Source organism: Arctopsyche grandis, chromosome 2, assembly GCF_051622035.1.
Source record: "Arctopsyche grandis isolate Sample6627 chromosome 2, ASM5162203v2, whole genome shotgun sequence".
Lineage (NCBI taxonomy): Eukaryota > Metazoa > Arthropoda > Insecta > Trichoptera > Hydropsychidae > Arctopsyche > Arctopsyche grandis.
Window position 1 is genome coordinate 4,041,577 of NC_135356.1, and position 19,634 is coordinate 4,061,210.

The 19,634-nt window shown below is 32.2% G+C and overlaps 1 protein-coding gene across 8 annotated transcripts in view; it reads left to right on the forward strand.

The window, feature by feature from the left end:
• The window catches only part of LOC143922964 (uncharacterized), a 237,161-nt gene that overhangs the window by 75,890 nt on the left and 141,637 nt on the right, over positions 1-19,634 (forward strand). For 4 of the 8 annotated variants that reach the window (XM_077446406.1, XM_077446412.1, XM_077446408.1 and 1 more), the window contains exon 3: positions 11,558-11,590. The exons of 3 other annotated variants lie outside the window; for them this stretch is intronic. In XM_077446406.1, coding sequence (XP_077302532.1) covers positions 11,558-11,590 — 33 coding nt within the window. Of the gene's footprint in view, positions 1-11,557; positions 11,597-19,634 lie in introns of all 8 variants that reach the window. One more of the 8 variants, XM_077446405.1, reaches the window with a different exon arrangement.

Below are 19,634 nucleotides of genomic sequence, written 5' to 3' on the forward strand. Positions count from 1 at the left end.
TTTGGACCTGTTCAATTGTCACGTTGATGAGCTGGTTAGGTTCTTGAGATTCAACACCAGACTATTTGAATGAGAAGATTGATTGGAATTTTTATTGTTATTTTCTTTCTTTTGTTTTGTAAAACTAGTGTGACGCTTTGGGGCAACCTTTCAGGTCACACTCGTCATTTTATTGTTATTATTATTATAAATAATAAATTAAATAAATAAATAGGTAGATATTTTTTTATCCAAAATTTATTTCAATTGAATCAATACTAAAACAATGTGTATCATTTCAAAGCGATTAGTTTTAGTACTTATCTTAAAATCAATTTATCATGTATTGTTCATAATATGTACATACGTCTCAGTCACAGATCTTATTACCATTATCTATTTTATGCATTTTTTGTAATTATAATTTATTTTATTTTAATGGTAGTGTTTTAGACATACTAGGAGAAAAAGCTCAAAACGTTGTATGTACATCATCATTGTACATATGCGTATGTAATATTACTTGTACAATATTTATGTATATATATATATATGTACATATGCACAATTTAATTATGATATAAATAATTCCCAACGTATGCTCGTAAAAAAATTAAATCTTTTACGTAACTTCCCTCCGATACTTAAATATTCTTTCGAATTAAAATTCTTTTTCTCGAGTATCAAAGTATGTATGTCATTAGAATTCCTCATTTTCTTGTACTATATATACATATGTATAATGATAAAATCGTTCACTGGATTGCTATCATCGTTCTCCAAATATATTTTTTTAATAAAATTACAAAGATTTACTACGGTCATGATTTTTAATTGTTCCGATATAGAGTAGGGACATAAGATATATAGTATGTATTACATATTGTTTCGGTTCAATATAACAATAAAATCGAAACGCATTCGTATGTACCATAAAATATTATTTAAATAGAAGTTTTAACGGGTCTACCTCACGGGCCGGAATGTGAAATTACCGAAAACGCAAATATCGGAAGGCAAAGATCGAAAATTGAAAGATATTTAGTCGAAAGATCAAAAAAAAGGGTGCATGGTAAACGGTACATACTCACGTACATAAGCACTTAATTTGCGCGAGCAGGATACAACAGGAACAAGAGGAACAGGCCTTTGCGCGCGCACACTAATACGGGAGGAAAAGCCTGTTCCTCTTGTTCCTGATGTATCCTGCTCGCGCAAATTAATTGATTATGTACGTGAGTATGTACCGTTTACCATGCACGCTTTTTTTTTGATCTTTCGACTTAAGATCTTTCGATTTTCGATCTTTGCCTTCCGATATTTGCGTTTCCGGTCATTTTACATTCCGGCCCGTCACGGAGACCGGTATTACATATTGTTTCGGTGCAATATAACAATAAAATCGAAACGCATTCGTATGTACCATAAAATATTATTTAAATATAAGTTTTAACACGAATATAATAATTATATATTTACATATAGTGGTAATAAGTTTCCGACAAGTAGGCCACGCGTGTTGCTGCTTTTATACAAAATTTTAATGTACGAATGTACGACATAGTTACTAAATTTTCATGCGTATGTATAGTAAACAAGTTCAATATAATTTATGATTTTTAATTGTTCCTTTATTGAGTAGGGATATAAGATATGTATTATATGTATATGTATGTACGTACATATGTACATACATATATATTTCATTTGATGACTGCTTTCAGCAGGAAGAAGCTAATATATAATATTTTTCGTAAAATAATGTATATAAATATATATATATATATATATATATATATATATATATATATATATATATATATATATATATATATATATATATATATATATATATATATATATATATATATATATATATATATATATATATATATGATATTGTGGGGAACCATTTTAAATTTAAAATCGCCTATTGAAATACTGTTTATTATATTACTGATAATATCGTGTAATAATAATGGCAAAAGAAAATTGGGTGCTATTAAATGATGGACATTTAAATGTAATTACGTATGTATTATATGTATGTATCTTTGAATGGAGCATTTGCTTGGATCTCCAACTGTGAAAATTGCTTTAATGTGACGTTGTCAGCATCCCTCGCTCACTCACTCCCTACGGTGTTTTAATCCGCTATTTTATTATATTTATATATCAAACCGACCGAAGATGTTCCTACACATATTTATAATATATTATATTATTTATTTATTTATGACACGTTGTATTTTCCCTTTCGTTTGATTATTTATTATTGTCAAATAGATTCTGACTGTTATAGAAGGTGATGTGACACGTAAAAAAAATATGTACAATATATATTTGAGCTGGAAAAATATACACATATGTACGTTTACACGTATACTATATACGTATGTATGTACATATATGTTTTTACGTACATAGGTACATAAATGTGTATACGGAAACTTGACAAGTTTTTTCAAACGTTCCTTTGGGGCTTTCAGGCAATATTTTCTTTTTGAAGTATGATTTCCTGTTACGCGATAAGATAAGCAGGAAGATCATGGGATTCAATACATGTCATTCTTGTCCACTTATCGACGATTGTACGCACATGTGTATTCGTTTTCTTATTCATTGGTTTATATTGCGAATCGTTCAACATAACGGTCCCACATTCTGTCAGCTTAAGATAAATTTCAATTGACAATTCGTAATTCGTAAAATTTTTCATTTGCCTCTACCGGTACTGCCGTAGCACCGATATTTACCGGCGTTAATTTATTTAAGTAATTAGTGCAATCTAATTTAATTAATAACCAACCATATAATTATTATTTATCGTCGGCTTATCATTAATTATTTTGATGAATTGCTTCCCTAATTATGTACAATGTAATGAGTTGAGTCCTTCTATACCGCGCGATTTACCGATCAGCGAGTGTCAAAAAAAAAAAAAACTTTTGGGTGCTTCTTGTTTTGAAGAATTTCCAATGGAAGGGTTGGCTTAAGCTTATTATTAATTTACAGTTCTTTAAAATGTATCGTCAAGTGAAAAAAAGTGGTTTCCGAAAAAATCGTAAGGCGTTTCATCGTTAACATCGTCAGTTATAAATCAATTTATCATATGTACACGTGTATCCGAAAATAGTTTCAGGTACAGTATTGTTCGATATTTTCGGCATGCTTTGGTTTTGATTTCGAATTTACGATACACTTAGCAGCTCCTTTGAATACGGGGCAAAACTGATGTCAAGGGTCGACTCATTCTTTGACTAATCCATACACACTTACATACAATGTTTTCTTTTGAATTCAATGTAGATATTTATAACGGATAACATATGTAATATCTTTCGGGTAACCTATGTAAAACAGAATGATTCATCACACGCAGACGCGGAATAGAAAAGGTTTCTGTGATTTTGCTAATATTGAATATAAAAAGCTGAAGAAGAGCACCAAAAACCTTATTAGATTTTTACTTTTTTCACTAATCCTCTCAGTGAAGTCTATATTTGGTTTCTTCATTGTAATTGTAGCACTTTTCATTTACATACATATATTAAAAATAGACGGAAAAAAATTATAGATATTCTAAATATTATCACTTCGATTGAAAATATATCTATAGAAAAGTTAAAGATCTAATCCCGGTTTGACTTGCATGAAAATTTTTAGGGCTTATTTATGTACATAGAAGCTATCCAACTTCACTTACCGTTACTATTCCGTTACCGTAGTCAGTGTGATATACTTATACGTTAACGAGTATCTAAAAATTTGTAATTACAGTACACTCTCGATTATCCGGGCTAATGCTGGGGAGGGATAATTGAAAAACACGGATAATCAGAATCATCAAATTTTGAATTGGTTTCGAGTATAATATCATATTAACAACACAAATTTTTGTTTCATAATTTGAATACTCATTTATTAATAAAAACGCAGATGTGTGGTCGTTAGTACCTATAGTTAGTATTACTGTTGCCAAAATATAAAAAAAATGTATTCAACCAGCCAGGCGAAGCATTGAAGTTGTCTACTAATCCTAATTTCACATGGGTATTTCCATACACATTTGACCGCTAATTGGTACTCCTTCTGCTCATTTTTTATTTAACTATATGAGTATAGTTGCAATCAAATCGTCGTATCTTGACATTTTCATACTTTTTCGTTTCGAAGGACCTGCAAAACTATCAAAATCTCTCGCAAATGCCTCTAACTTATTTTTTTGTTTAACTATATTTCCAACGGGTCTACCTCACGGGCCCGAATGTGAAACGCCAGAAAACGCAAATATCGGAAGGCAAAGATCGAAAATCGAAAGATCTTAAATCGAAAGATAAAAAAAGGTGCATGGTAAACGGTACATACTCACTTAATTTGCACGAGCAGGATACAACAGGAACAAGAGGAGCAGGCTTTTACTCCCGTATTAATGTGCGCCCGCAAAATACGGGAGGAAAAGCCTGTTCCTCTTGTTCCTGTTGTATCCTGCTCGCGCAAATTAAGTGGGTATGTACGTGAGTATGTACCGTTTACCATGCACCCTTTTTTTTTGATCTTTCGACTTAAGATCTTTCGATTTTCGATCTTTTCTCACATTCGGGCTCGTCACGGAGACCGATTTCGAACGGGTATGTAAATCTGAAATATTTTCGAGTTAATAGCAAAGAAAACAATTTCACACACAAAGTATTATAATTGATAATAATTAAACATACGTTTGTTCGAAAAATTCTGCTCTGAATACACGCACTTGTTATTTCTTCGCAATAGTAAAATACATTTAAAAAGGAAACGAAAAACATTTCTGTGTGACATCATCTGTGTCAAATAACACGCATGTGGTTACGGCCGCAATCAATCGGTGCGTTTTATTATCATATAAGAACAAAATTTAATTAATTAATATTTTTCAAGCACGGCTTATCCGCAAACCGGACAATCCGCACCCGGATAATCGATAGTACACTGTAGTTTCGTTTTGCACATTTTGCAAAGATGTATTAACTAAAATATAGCAATCATGATTCCTGTCGGCACCTATGTAGCTATACATATGTACACAGATATGAATTTAGGTGACGGGAAGCCAATGAAGTGTGTCGTTGGGAGTCGAGCCACATAACCACGTTTGCCATGAGCCCATGGCAAATGTCGTAGAGGCGATGCGATATTCACGGTTCAGCGAGGACTGCCACCATGAATCGATACACCTCCATAATACAATTACCCGTGTGCATCTACATATGTATAGGTGCATGTTTACATGTATGTAAGTTACACTGCCGACACTGCAACTAATCATTTAAATACGACACCTACTAATGAGTGACACCGTTTCAAATGCATTTAGGTAAATACAGTGTATCTCCATTAGCAGTATCCATTATGGCTTTGACCACCTCCTGAACAATCTATCGAGCTGCTTTAACGTATATTCTTATTAGCACAGTGCGTAGTGGCAACTGCACGTAACCAGCAATTACGGAGTAGGGCTTCCAAGCCGGCTTAAACCGAAACTGAAAAACCGGTTTTTTGACCATTTTTCAAACAACCGAAAGCCGGTTTTTTAAGTTCAAATCAACCGGCTTTTTAAGGTTTTCTCAAATTAACGTTTTTTTTCCTCAAAAATAACAATTATGAATTTCAAATTTGTATGAAAGATCAAAAAAATGTGTAAATCTTAACTCTCTAAAAGGTAATAGGCATATATTTCTTTGAACAACAATAAAAAGGTACAGCACTTTCTTTGAGATTTAGTAATGGACGGGGACCAGGTCATAAACCAATAAAATATTATCGAAAGTAGTTGCAATGACCTACACAAGTTCAGGTAAAAAAGTTTAGAAAAAATTATTATCGCAAAACCGTGTACTTGACAACAAACAAAAAGTAGGCAAAATGCATGGAAGTTTCCGGAATACAATTGATTTTTCTTAGAAATAATTGGAAGACCTTTAAATTTTGAGGCCACATATGTACCTACTTTTTATTATGGTTTTAAAATGTTTGTGATATGCCGTTTCTAATTAATTCGTTTCCGAAATTTGCAACGGTTTGACAAGCTTTTAAGCTAAAACAGATGCGTAAAAACAACTTTGACACATGGAAATATTTCATAGTTCATTACGTTGTCGGAGACAACGTTATTAAGACATTATTACACAACGTTATTTTTTAATAATATATTCTTGATAGAAGCTTATTTAAATTTTATAAGTTTTAAATTATTTGTGCTTATTTAGGATCTATATCTATACGTATATACATATATATATATATATATATATATATATATATATATATATATATATATATATATATTGAGAATCTTTTCTCAGATGCAATTTCGGGGTCCTATATAAATACATATAAAAAGTAAGAAAGAAGTTGGGTTGTTGATAGAAAGCTCGTCAGTTGGGAGACAAGTTTCTATACGTAGTCATATGTACATATGTACATATGTATGACTAAGACTACGAGCACTTACATATGTACATGTACATATGTATTTTAGTGCACAATAAATCGAGCAATTTTCTTTTCTTTACCCCCGATTCGCGAAATTGCTCATTTTATAAAGTTGTCAAAAGATGCTATTTTTTCAATCAATTTGAGAATGGTTCAACCGATTTTACTGCTGTTTTATACAAACGTATGTAAGTACAGTACATACATATGTATGTATATATGTACATATGTACATGTAGACAACTTTTTGGTCAACTTAAGTTTAATTAGACACTTATTATTATATACTAGACATTTTATTATCTAATAGCTGAACCCGGCATACGTTTCAATGCTACAATAACGCATAAAATTCTCGTTCTCGTTCCCGTTCCCATTTGTCGGTAACACATTTGAAATTATTGCGTTGCAATGACACTCATTCCCGTTTCCGTTCTTGTTTTGGGGCGATTTTGGGGCTCCACTGTTCCCAACTAGCGTTTTAAAAATTGTAAAATAGAAAAAGATCAGTAGATTAGTAGCTATTAAAATATAATAGACTAGCTGAACCCGGCATGCGTTGCATTGCCACAATAACGCGTGCAGTTCCCGTTTTCCTTCTCGTTCCCGTTCCACAGACATTCAACTTTATATAAAGGTATAGATATATTTGTTAACGTAGGCCATCCGCTGTGTGTTTGTGGTACAGCCCTGAATGGTCAGTAAATTTAAGTGCGAGGTAGGCGCGGCGCTATTATTGTCACACCCGTGGCGTGATGGGCTGAAGGCGGGAAGATAACTTTACTTTCGCGTCAGTAAAATCGTAATTACGAATATTATTATTAAGAGGTTTTTTTTCACATTAATCTTCCCGGACATGCATACAACAAATCCTGAAAGTTCCATCATAATCGGTTCAGTGGTTTAGGAGCCTATACGAGACGCACAGATAGACATTCAATTTTATATATATAGATTGAAGAAATTCCATTTATATTTATGTATAGGTAGTTCACTAAATTTAAACAAACGTGATACTATTCAAAATTACTGGTCTGTATTTCGAATGTATTGTATTTTCTGTATCTACACACATATGTACATATGCATGTTGATATACATACATATGTACACATATACATACACATGTTTATGAATTTGGGGATTAAATTGCTTGAAACTTTGCCGTCCATAGAAAATAAAAGATTATTGGAATCACATATTTTAAGTATCAAACAGTAATAAATTTGACGGTACGACGCTGACATGTTCGATGAATTTAATTTATTCATTATGATATGTTAAAATGCAATAATAATGAATGTACGGGGTTCACTATCTGCCTTCTTTTTATTTTTTTGCATTTTACTGAAGCGTTTTTCACGTTCAGATTTTATTTTGCACTTAAATGTTTGCCCTGTCGGAATAAGGGTGTGCTGGATCCTTTCTACTTCAAAGTTATATTTATTATGTACGTATTGGTTATATGTATACCTTCTTTAGTTTTTTTTTAGTATATACCTTCTTGTTTTGAATTGTGTTTCAATGCAAAACGTAAGTGAAAGAAATTCCTTGCATTTTGAATAATGGATATTTTCCAAATAATTATTTAGGCAAACAAAAAGATGGATAGAATAAACAGCAAAATAAAAGTAAACAAAATACACACTTTTTTAAGTTCGCATAAAATAAAATTTGCTCCATAAGGAGAATTTGCTCCATAAAGCTGTCTGCAAATTTATATATTATATGTAGTATTCCTGCCTCATACCAGAAAATAAGTAATATGAGAAAATACACAAGTAAATTTTTAGGTCTATGGCAAAATGCTTAAAATACTGGTGTCTATACCATGTATATTAATGTTTTTTTTTATTACATTGACCATTTATTTAACTTAAGGTTCTTCAAATTTGTTAGAACAAGGGTTTAAATAGGAATATTTTAAGTAGGGATTGCAATACCGAAAGTATTGGTAGTTGACTGAAAATAAGCCTTTGGTAATTCCGGTATCTTTGCATTCCTAATTTTAATTATTAAGAGGACCAGACTCTTTCTGATTTTTTTTTATAAGATATATGATTATATGTAGATTCGATTGCAGGCTAAATAAAATGTTTTGGAACCCATGATATACATATGTACATATCTTAAGTAGGTATCCCGAATCAGAAAATTCTCGAATATTTTCCAACACTTCATATTATAATAAGCTTTAGGCAGGTTTACATGTAAGCTTTTGCATGGGGATTTGGATTATATATTCCTACATATTATACATATGTATGCACATACATATATGTATATTAAATACTTAGGCAATGGCAATACGACCCGTTAGACAACATACTGATAAAATTTCCTACACGATAAAATTTATTAACATTCCAAAGCGAAACTGAGCCCAATTTAAAATGTAGATTTTTTCATTATTTTATTCCCGCTTTATATGTATGTAGTATATGTATGTAAAAGACTTAAAGCGCTTCCGATCCAATTAGAAAACGTCACATAGTATATATATATATATATATATATATATATATATATATATATATATATATATATATATATATATATATATATATATATATATATATATATATATATGTATATGTAGATATTACATATGTATTGTATACTAATTACACACTTCTGGCTAAAGAACCTCTTTGTTCCTTTGTGTGAAGTTCCATTCCAGGACATATGTATGTATATACATATGTACATACATACATATGTATATGTATGTAAGGGTGATTCTTCTTTTTTTAATTGGAATTTTAGTTTAGGAATTGTTGTTTTATTATGAATCTATACACAAATTGAGTCATTTAAATTAATTATCTCACAGAAAGATCTCGCGTGTGAAAATTATTGATCCTGATTTATTGATTTGGTTATCGCATATGACAGAGATGGTTGTCACAAGTTCATACATATATACGTATGTAGAACGTGTTCATTTAATATTTTGAAAAGAAAAATGAATCATTTTGATAAAAATCTATTCTATTATACGTAATAAAAACAACATACACATTCGATCGACTGTTTGACATTATTAATTCAACGTTGTACCTGCATACATATGTATATGTTATATGTAGTATAGCAACGGAATTGTATTGTTACAACCCATGATATTAAAATTAAACATTGGTTAAAGTAAATAAATACTTACATGTGTTTTCAAAGTTGAGTTAACATCATATTTTTGGAACCCCTAAAAATTTGGGATGAAGTATATGCACATATGTATGTCAGGGACTTCATCCAGCAGCGGATGGTAAATGGTTTCGTTGAATAGGGGGTGGTTCCTTTTCGGCAGAACCTTGGTTTTTCATTTTGTAGAAATATTATTATAAATTTTAGCCTATCACTAAATTACATACCACGAAATATTGATGGAGGCGCCACTTAGCAGTGTCCGGGTGAAGACACTCAAATTTTCTTCGTCGTCGGAAAAGCCTTTTTCATTTACAATAAAACGAGGGAAAACATCGCTGTGTTTTTGCACTCGGTTCTTTTTTGCTCCACCCGCTTTTCACGAAGTCGGATAAAATGTATTTCTAAAAATTGTGCGGTAAAACACTTGACGCGTACAAATTTGCCAGGGCGATCTTGATAAATTTCGGTAAAGTAAAGTAAGGTAAGGAAAAATAATAAAAAAGACTTGGTACGGACCGGACCGTTCGTACGCACTTTTTCGTGCTCGGTTTTTTTTCATTTCCACCTAGATTTATTTATTTATTTAAAAATGCATGGGGACCCACGGGGTTTGACTTATTCAAATAATAAAATTAAAAGAATAATGAGATAACCACTCTGTTTTTAAAGAAGGAATCTCTGGTCAATTTATCCGATTTTTCTTAATAATAATGCACAATGCTTTTTCTGCATAATGCCAAGCATCTTGCGTTTCCGAATTCGACCGGTATATATATTTGAATTCACATACAATAATATTATATATTATTTTTTTTTACATATATACCAGGAAGGCCTTACAGGTAACGCCAATGCGCATTCCTGGCCAATTACAAACATTGCAGCATTTTTTTTTATTATACAAGTCGCTGAATTACGAGACACTGAAAAACTCGCAAATTAACGAGACGGACATGAATTGTACATAAATTTTATTGTACATTAATCAATCTCAAATAGTGGTGACATAGTAGGTTGGAAGGATATTTAGCCAATTTTACCGGGAACCGTTTCAAAAATGAAATCAGAGAAAATTAGCAAACTCTGATAGGAAACGATCGACCTGGAGTCACAAATATCCAGGTCTGACCAGCAGCACTACAGATATACTCAATTTTTTTTTTCAATCGAGGTCAGCTCATGGGATTGAACCCGGTGCTTCTCGACGCTCAGCAGAAGCTTGACGGACGAGCTATGCTGCTGGCTTTAATATTTTATATAATAATTATTTAATATATGTATGTATGTAGTAGATATGACATTCGCAAAATAACGTACGGATCAGGGCTGGCCAAACTTCATATTTCGTAGACAATTTATCTGCCGAAATTAACAGTTGTCGCCTTAATATTTTGCCAAACGTAGCATGGGATAGCTTCTTATATTTAATCGCTTAAGTGAAAATATCTATTATATATGTACGTACATATACATTTTCCTTAAAACCATCTGCATTACATATGTACATACATATATTGAAACATTAATAATTAAATAAATTTAAAAAGTTCTTCTATGCTTGTTTCCTTTCACTGTACATATGTACATACATACATATAATATGTATGTGCGTATAGGGGGATTATAAATAAATAAAAAACATAGTAAAAGTAAAGATAATTTTTACGCTTTCAGTTGATATGATGAAAATTTGATTTTGACCTACCGAACGATGCCCAGACGTGCGATATCCCTCCATGCGAAGGCTTTGCGAATATGAATTTTTAATTTAGTTAGGTTTTTCATTATTCAACCGACCTCGACTTCGTTCCCCTCTTCGGTAGCTGTAAAACTTTTTTTTAATATATTTTTATTATATTTGCTTCATTTCACCCCGCTTTCTAAATTCCTGTAATTCAATTAAGCTTAAATTTATGAAAACATATTACTTACGAAAGCATTTTCTTTCTCTTTTCAGAAGAAGAGTGGAATCCCGATGGAAAAAATCGAGGTGATGGTGAGTTTTATATTTTACCCCTTAGCGTAAAAATCACATACGTCCCAGTTCGTTTTTAAACTTCAAAAACAAGCAATTCAATTGGAAAAACATATAATAGTTTCCTCATAGAACACGGTGTCTAATATATCTACATATTTATGTATGAAAAACAATAACAGAAGTAAGATCTTAATAACATCACTCTTTTAATTACTAGGGAAAAATTCCTGGATACATTTTTTGAGTGCATTCCAAATCCACACCACCGTTCGCAATTTTTTTGTGACATTGTTGTGACGTGCTGATTAATGTTCACTTTTCTATTCGGTACTCTTTAGTGCGTACTTTTTATTTTAATATTTTTTTATTTCATTTCATTAATAAGTGGACATGTCAAAAAAAAAACCATGTCCGAATTGTAAGAATTAACATGTCTGTGACTTAAAGTTAAAGAAAATCGGAAGAAGGCGTTCGTTTAAGTTCAAATTGACTTTTATCAATGTCAAATTGGCTCGTTAAATTAATAACAAAATTTTATTAAATTACTGTCTTCATAGGCTTTTTCTATTTTATTTCCTTATTAAAAGTTTGATAATATAATTTATTCCAAGAATTCCTGTATTTCGCCACAGTGTGCGTTGGTAAAAATATGAGAAAACTTTTTCATTTTTACTTTTATAGTATGTAGGTATACAATACATATGTACTGTCAAAGTGTATATTCAGTTGTAATACATATGTATATTCCAACTGGCATTTTAGGTAATTCATATCACATCTAATATAATTCAACTAGTAAATTATAACTCTGCAAGCGTAAATACATGATGTTTTTAAGAATGCTTTAGAATTCAATAATGCGATAATATTTGCCAAGTATTACGGATAAAGTTAATGAGTATCGAATTACGACAACTCTAAGAATTTGTTCAAAACAAAAATGTGACTTTCCAACTCAATTAACCAGTCGAGTGACGTTTTCACGATCACCTGTAATCTCTCCATCTATGTAACTTATAGTTGAACTGCATTTTCAGTTTTAATATATTTTGACCAGTTGGAATGTGATTCGCCATATAAATCAACGTTACACGGAATACAGAAAAACACTTGCAAAAAGTATCATTGAAAAAAAACGCTTGGGAGGAGGGGGGGGGGCAAACGATATTTGATGAGAGGCTTTGAAATTGAAATGCTCTACGCAATTATTAATTGGCCTATCGACATCGTTATTCGGCTGAAATCGAAAAAACTATTCGATTTTCTCGAGGACTCCCTCGCTGAAAAAGTTGAAAGTTCAAAAGTTAGAAATAGCCGTCCGTTTCTTCCACGACTGAGGCTGTCGATTCATTCATCAAACGTCATGGTCGTAATTCATTATATGTAAGATGCATTGTCCTTGTTTATTGAATCAATTTACTTATGTACACGTACATATGTATGTATAATCGGTAATTGATATCCCATTCATCGGCCTTACCCATTCATCGGCCACCCACCACTTAATCTATCGCCGTCGTCGTTTTCCCTCCCTTCGTCTTCACAGCGAATTTTCTCCATTATGTATTAGGGGTTCCAAAAAACAGCCCGAAAGAAAAAGCCGGTTGGCCGGCTTTCACCGGTTTCAGAAAATTAAGTTTTTTTTTAAGTATTAAATTTTTATATCGAAAAAAAAATATTGTATATACTCTTACATATATATTATAATGCAAAAAAATAGTTTTTTATAAATTAAATTCAGTTATAAACATTTTGAACTTTCATAAGGTCATTATTATATATTATTATTACAAATATTACAAATAATACAATTTGTATTATATATCGCAGTCGTAAAATGGCAGATCCTAAATCCGCACAAATAATTTAAAACTTAAAAAATCTAAATAAGCTACTATCAAGAATATATGTATTATTAAAAAAATAATGTCTTACCTCGTATAAAAACTATAATTACGTAATCGTGAATAGATATTAAGAACAATGCTGAGATGAATTTGGTGCCCTCAATGATGTGTCCGACAACCTAATGAACTATGAAATATTTCCACGTTTGAAAGTTATTTTTACGCATCTGTTTTAGCTTAAAAGCTTGTCAAACCGTTGCACATTTCGGAAACGCATTAATTGGAAATGGCATATCGCAAACATTTTAAAACCATAATAAAAAGTAGGTATGTGGATTCAAAATTTAAACAGCTTCCAATTCCTTCGAAGAAAAATCAATTATATTCCGAAAACTTCCATGCATTTTGCCTACTTTTTGTTTGTTGTCAAGTACACGGTTTTGCGGTAATAATTTTTTCTAAACTTTTATACCTGAACTTGTGTAGGTCATTGCAACTACTTTCGATAATATTTTATTGGTTTATGACCTGGTCTTCGTCCATTACTAAATCTCAAATAAACCGCTTAGTGCTGTACCTTTTTGTTGTTGTTCATAGAAATATACGCCTATTACCTAAGATTTTTTAGATTTACACATTTTTTTGATCTTTCATAGAAATTTGAAATTCATAATTGTTAGTTTTGAGGAAAAAAAAACATTAATTTGAGTAAATCTTAAAAAGCCGGTTGTTTTGAACTTAAAACACAGGCTTTCGGTTTTTTGAAAAATGGTCAAAAAGTCGGTTTTTCGGTTTCGGTTTAAGCCGGCTTGGAAGCCCTAATTATGTATACATACATTATACGTATGTATGTTCGTTAATTACTCAATGACAATAATACGGCATTAGCCTGGAATTTTTCGCTTTTTATTTATTTGAATTTTTCGTCGATGCGTGCAAAGTTAATGACGTTAAATATTCGATGGAAAATTCGTCGATAACTTCGCCAGGCCTTTGTTGACATTTTGGTTTTTATCTGTTTTTAGAGATAAAAGGGGGAGGGGGGATTTTTGCAAATCAACCGATTAAATATTTAAGTCGCATACCCGGCCCGCTCTCGTCACTTTTGTAAAGCATGTTCGTTTTCTATTTGTTTTGGAATGTACGTTTTCCATTGTGATCGTTTTTTGGGCAGCTTCATTTTTTTGTTCAAAGCAAACTACATATGTATACGTATGTAATACTTTCTGTATATAATTATTACCATTTTTGTTAATTCCAAACCTAGAGGGGGGGGGCGTGAAATGAATTAATATATCGACTAAATATAAATCATAAGGGCACATTTAGAATAAATTCTGATCGAGCTATGTACTTTAATTCAATTAGTGTACGTGCATATGTATGTATGTACATACAGTTTATTTTCGATTATCGATAAATGCTTTACTTCGATAAAATAAACGAATAGTCGAAATCTGATTTTCTAAGTGGAATTTTATTGAATTCTCATATAAAGGCAATTTAATATATTACCCCTATTAATTCAATTCAGATTCGTGTAAATACGAGTAAATACTAGTACGAGCTTTTAGTTCGCAATTTTACCGATTTAAAATTTAGCACACTTCCAATTAACCCTTTTAAACGAAAACAAAAAATAGTGTGGCCAGAAAACTATCCCAATAAACATGTTTCAATAGAAAATACTCAATATAAAATAGTATTAACAGGTGAAAATACGTACTTTTGACTTTTGATTTGAACTGGACGACTACTTAGATAGATTTGAAAGTTGAAAAGTGCTACAAATGAAAGATAAAATACCCGACTATAGATTCTAATATTCATTTTGAACAGGAAATTGACAGATTTTGAGACATCGACCAAGATATAGAAAAATCACGCGATTTAGAAAACACATACATATATCTCCGAATCTCGAGCCAATCAACATTTTTTATTACCAGATTCGTGTTGACTGGCTATAGATCTATAAGAAAAGTCATATCTCGTCTCTGAACCATTTTTCGTGTCGAACAGTGTAATGGGTATTAAAATTATGAAACTAAAATCTGTGTTGTAAATATGATAATATATGTACATATATTCGAAACCAAGTCAAAATGTGATGATTCGGATTATCCGTGGTTTTAAATTATCCGTGCCCTCGCTCCCCAGCATTTGCCCGAATAATCGAGAGTGTTCTGTATGTACATCGATATTTGATTTTGAAGTAGGAAATAACTTGAATATTTGCGAAAAGTTTTCACGGTGAAAAAGTTTGAAAAGTTCTACTTATGGAATCCACGTGGGGGTTTTGATTATCCGTTGCGTGTAGGGTTTGTGGGGTTTTATAGACGTATTCGGAGATAAACAGCGAACCGTTCTCACATAATTAATGATACACCATCTCGGCAGCTCGAACAGATGAAACTTTCCCAACAAAATTTGTTTTGGCTTCCGTCAGCTCGCCGAGTCGCGAGAAGACTCGAAAACAATCACCGAACTTTAAGTTGTGCATTGCATACTGCTGGTATGTATGTAAATTACATAATATGTACGTGTATGTGTATCACGATCGAATGAGGATATTTAGTAGCGCACTCTTTTAATTTGAGCGCTTGTTTCGTTGCCGTACAAAAATATCCGTGCATCACCACCACTCAAAATTACCAGGGGGGCTAAATTGACGAACCGCACTCAACGTTCTCGTTCACGTTCAACATAGCTCAACTCTAACCATTCCGTGAACGGATTCTAATTTTTTTTATATTTATTCCACATTGCCATTTTCTTCAGAAAGAGAGTGATTCGTACTGGAATGAGAGACCGGCCGGCGTCTTTCACTGTTCAGTTGAATGGTACACGCAGTGGCGTGGCTAGAAATTTTGGGCCCCTAACCTATTTTTAAAATATGAGATGAAATAATTTCAACTATATATTTTCACATAGTAAATATTCACATAATAGAGTAGAGACTTCTTTCTTACTTTAATATTTGCGAAATCTATATATATCACTGTCTCTTTGACTGTCTCGTATAACTTTCAGGATTTGTTGTATGTATGTCCGGGAAGCTTACTGTGAAAAAAAACCTCTTAATAATAATATTCGTAATTACGATTTTTCGTTACCACGTCACCAGTTGGTTTATGACGACACGGCTTTGAAGAGACACAAGTTGAGCTCCAACCATCACTTGAAACGGGAACGGGAATTGCATGCCTTATTCTGGCATTGCAACGAATGCCGGCTTCAGTTATTCACTAATAATGTTTTAATTTATATTTTCGATACTTGTTTATGTTTAATGGATACAATATTAACTGTCTCGAAGAGTTTCTTTTGTAGTCTTTAATCATTTTTATCGCACTGAAAGACCTTTCAACACTCGCCGCTGTTATTGAGTAAAAAAAAATAACATAAGCTTATGTTAATTCACTTTCTAAGCAACTGTATTCCGTGATGAGTAATTCTGAAAATGGTCATATTTACTAACCTGTTCTTACTTTCACTTACGATCACTAGTCTAAAAAAATTTGGGCTCTTATCCGATCGTTTTCATACTTTGCCATTTTGCTCGATTTGGTCATCAATATAAGTGGAAATGACGTCCGCCATTACGATGGTGAAAAAAAATCGTAATAGACACGTTTGAAAATACTCCCTCGTATTTCTTCCTGACGTCTATCGTCCGAATTGATCGTTCAGACTGTTCGTCCAGTTTGTTCGTTTCAGCTTCTTCTTTATTCATATCCCTTTTCGCCAGAATGTCAGATTTTAATCGCTTAAACGCCTATAACTTTTTCTTTTTTCACTATATATTTTATAATTCAATAGTAAAGTTACGTGAATGAACTGGGCATCGAGTTCCTCTGAAAAAGTTTTGGCTATTTCAAACAACTTTACAAAATATTTGCTTCTGATGTATTTATAATATTGCGAGAAAACTGAAAGAGCTTTTCAGTAACTGCATTCGTTGAAAGCGGCTTTTAAGTTAAAAGCCTTGTCAATAATAATACAAAATACATACACGAACTATGTATAGTAAACTATATTTTGAATTTTGTTTTCAAAATTTACAGGCTATTTCCCCACTTACAATATATTACTTTTGCTTTTAATTTTTTTTTCTTTATATGAATTTGGTTATTTATTAAATTGTGTATGTTCTGTTTTAACTTTCGATATTTTTAGATTGATAATAATAATTGTTTTTACTAACCTCTTCTTACGTTCACTTACGATTACTATTAAGGAAAAATTTTGCCTCTTATCCGATCGTTTTCATACTTTGTCATTTTGCTAATTTTGGTCATCAATATAAGACTTATATAAGGATGATACTTCCACTTACATTATAAGTGGAAGTATCATCCGGCATTTCGATGGTGAAAAATAATCGTAATAGAAACGTTTGAAAATACTGCATCGCATTACACGGTGACATTAATCGTTCAAAATGTTCGTTCTCACTGTTTGTCCACATCGATCGCGATAGTCTCTTCAAGCTTTATGCCTTTTCGCCGTCATCTAGCTATGTCAGATTTTAATTGCTTACGATACAACCAACCGAAACAAATACAACCGATTACGATGAAACTTTTAGGATTTGTTGTATACGTGTCCGGGAAGCTTACTATAAAAAAAAATCGCCCAAAAACGGGAAAAACGGGAATGAGTGTCATTGCAACGCTATAATTTCAAATGTTTTCGCGTCGCGACCTGCATTGTTAGGGTAAAATAAACAAACAATTGAATCATTTCAAATTGTTGGCTGTTTGCATTTTTCCGACATATGGGAACGGGAACGGGAACGGGAACAGGAACGGGATTTGCATGCGTGATTGTGGCATTGCAACGCATGCCGGGTTCAGCTAGTATTTTATAAAATTTGCTCTATAGGTTGTCATTATTGATATTGAATAGTAATTTGTTTGTCATGGTTTGCATGACTAGGTGTTGTGTTAGGTACAGACTAGGTGTTTGTTAGCCAGTGGGAACAGCACAGCACAGCCACAGCAATTCCCATAGAAATATGTACATATTTCGGGAGTGGATTTGAGTTGAGTTGAGCAGTCCAGAGCTGGCAATGAACACTACTTCTGGTCTACCATTTGGAGTTCAGTGCCGCGTTGGCTTCGTACGCGTTCACACCCGCGTTCTCTGCTCTTGTTCCTTTATCTCTCTTCCTTATTATTCACTGTTGACTGTTGAGTTACAATTTAACCAGACCATGGGGTCATTTCGCCGGCTCCTTTCCTTCTGATGTATGTATTGTATATTATTTATATTTGTCTTTGCCAGGAAGGCGCATTGGGTTTACCTGTTAGGCCTTCTTGGTATAAATAAAAATAAAATAAACAAATAAAAAAATAGAAATATATGTACATGCATATGTACCGGCACCTTTAAATAAAGAAGATGCGATGGCGAATATAAATTTATGTCAACGTGTGCGGTTTATTTTTAAAATGGAACGATTGACACACTTATTTACGTACGTTCTGACAAAATGGCGTGTGCATGTTTGTTTTCATGCAGTACATATCTGTTTCTTATCGTCCAATATCTATCTATGTAAATACATACATAGATGTTGATATATGTATGCGGATTACGTGCATTTAAGTGCAGTGGGTTCTTATAAAATTTAAATGTTGAGTTTAATATTTTTCTATAATCCCTTATAAATTGATGGTATTCTAATAAAATAGCAAGCTTTCGAGAAATTTGAGCAGTGTGAGTGCTTTTTTTTAGAGATGTGAAAATGTATGTATTTTCCATTTCATCATTTATCCAGAAATCACTGTTAAGTCGTTGTAATCTCGATTATCCCTGTTTGAATCCAACATTTTACGATTATTTTTTTATAAAATTAAAGCACGTTGTAAATTAACGAATTCTACCACCTTTCATTTAAGAAGCTATGCAACTATATATGTATTTTACTTGTTCTACTACATAGTTCAAACGATTAACTCGATCTTGGCTAAAGCAAAGCTAGTAGATTACACTCATTTTGTCGTGTAAATATTTTTCCAGGTGTAAACAGAGTTTATTAGATTCTAACAAAGCTGAACAAGGTTGATTGAGAAGTGGTTATAACATGATTTAAATGATTGGAAGTTCCAATGTATGTATTATACATACACAGGGCAGACTCTAGGGGGCAACTCACTAGCTATAGTCCCAGGGGTGTCCAACATTTTTTTTATTTTTTGAAC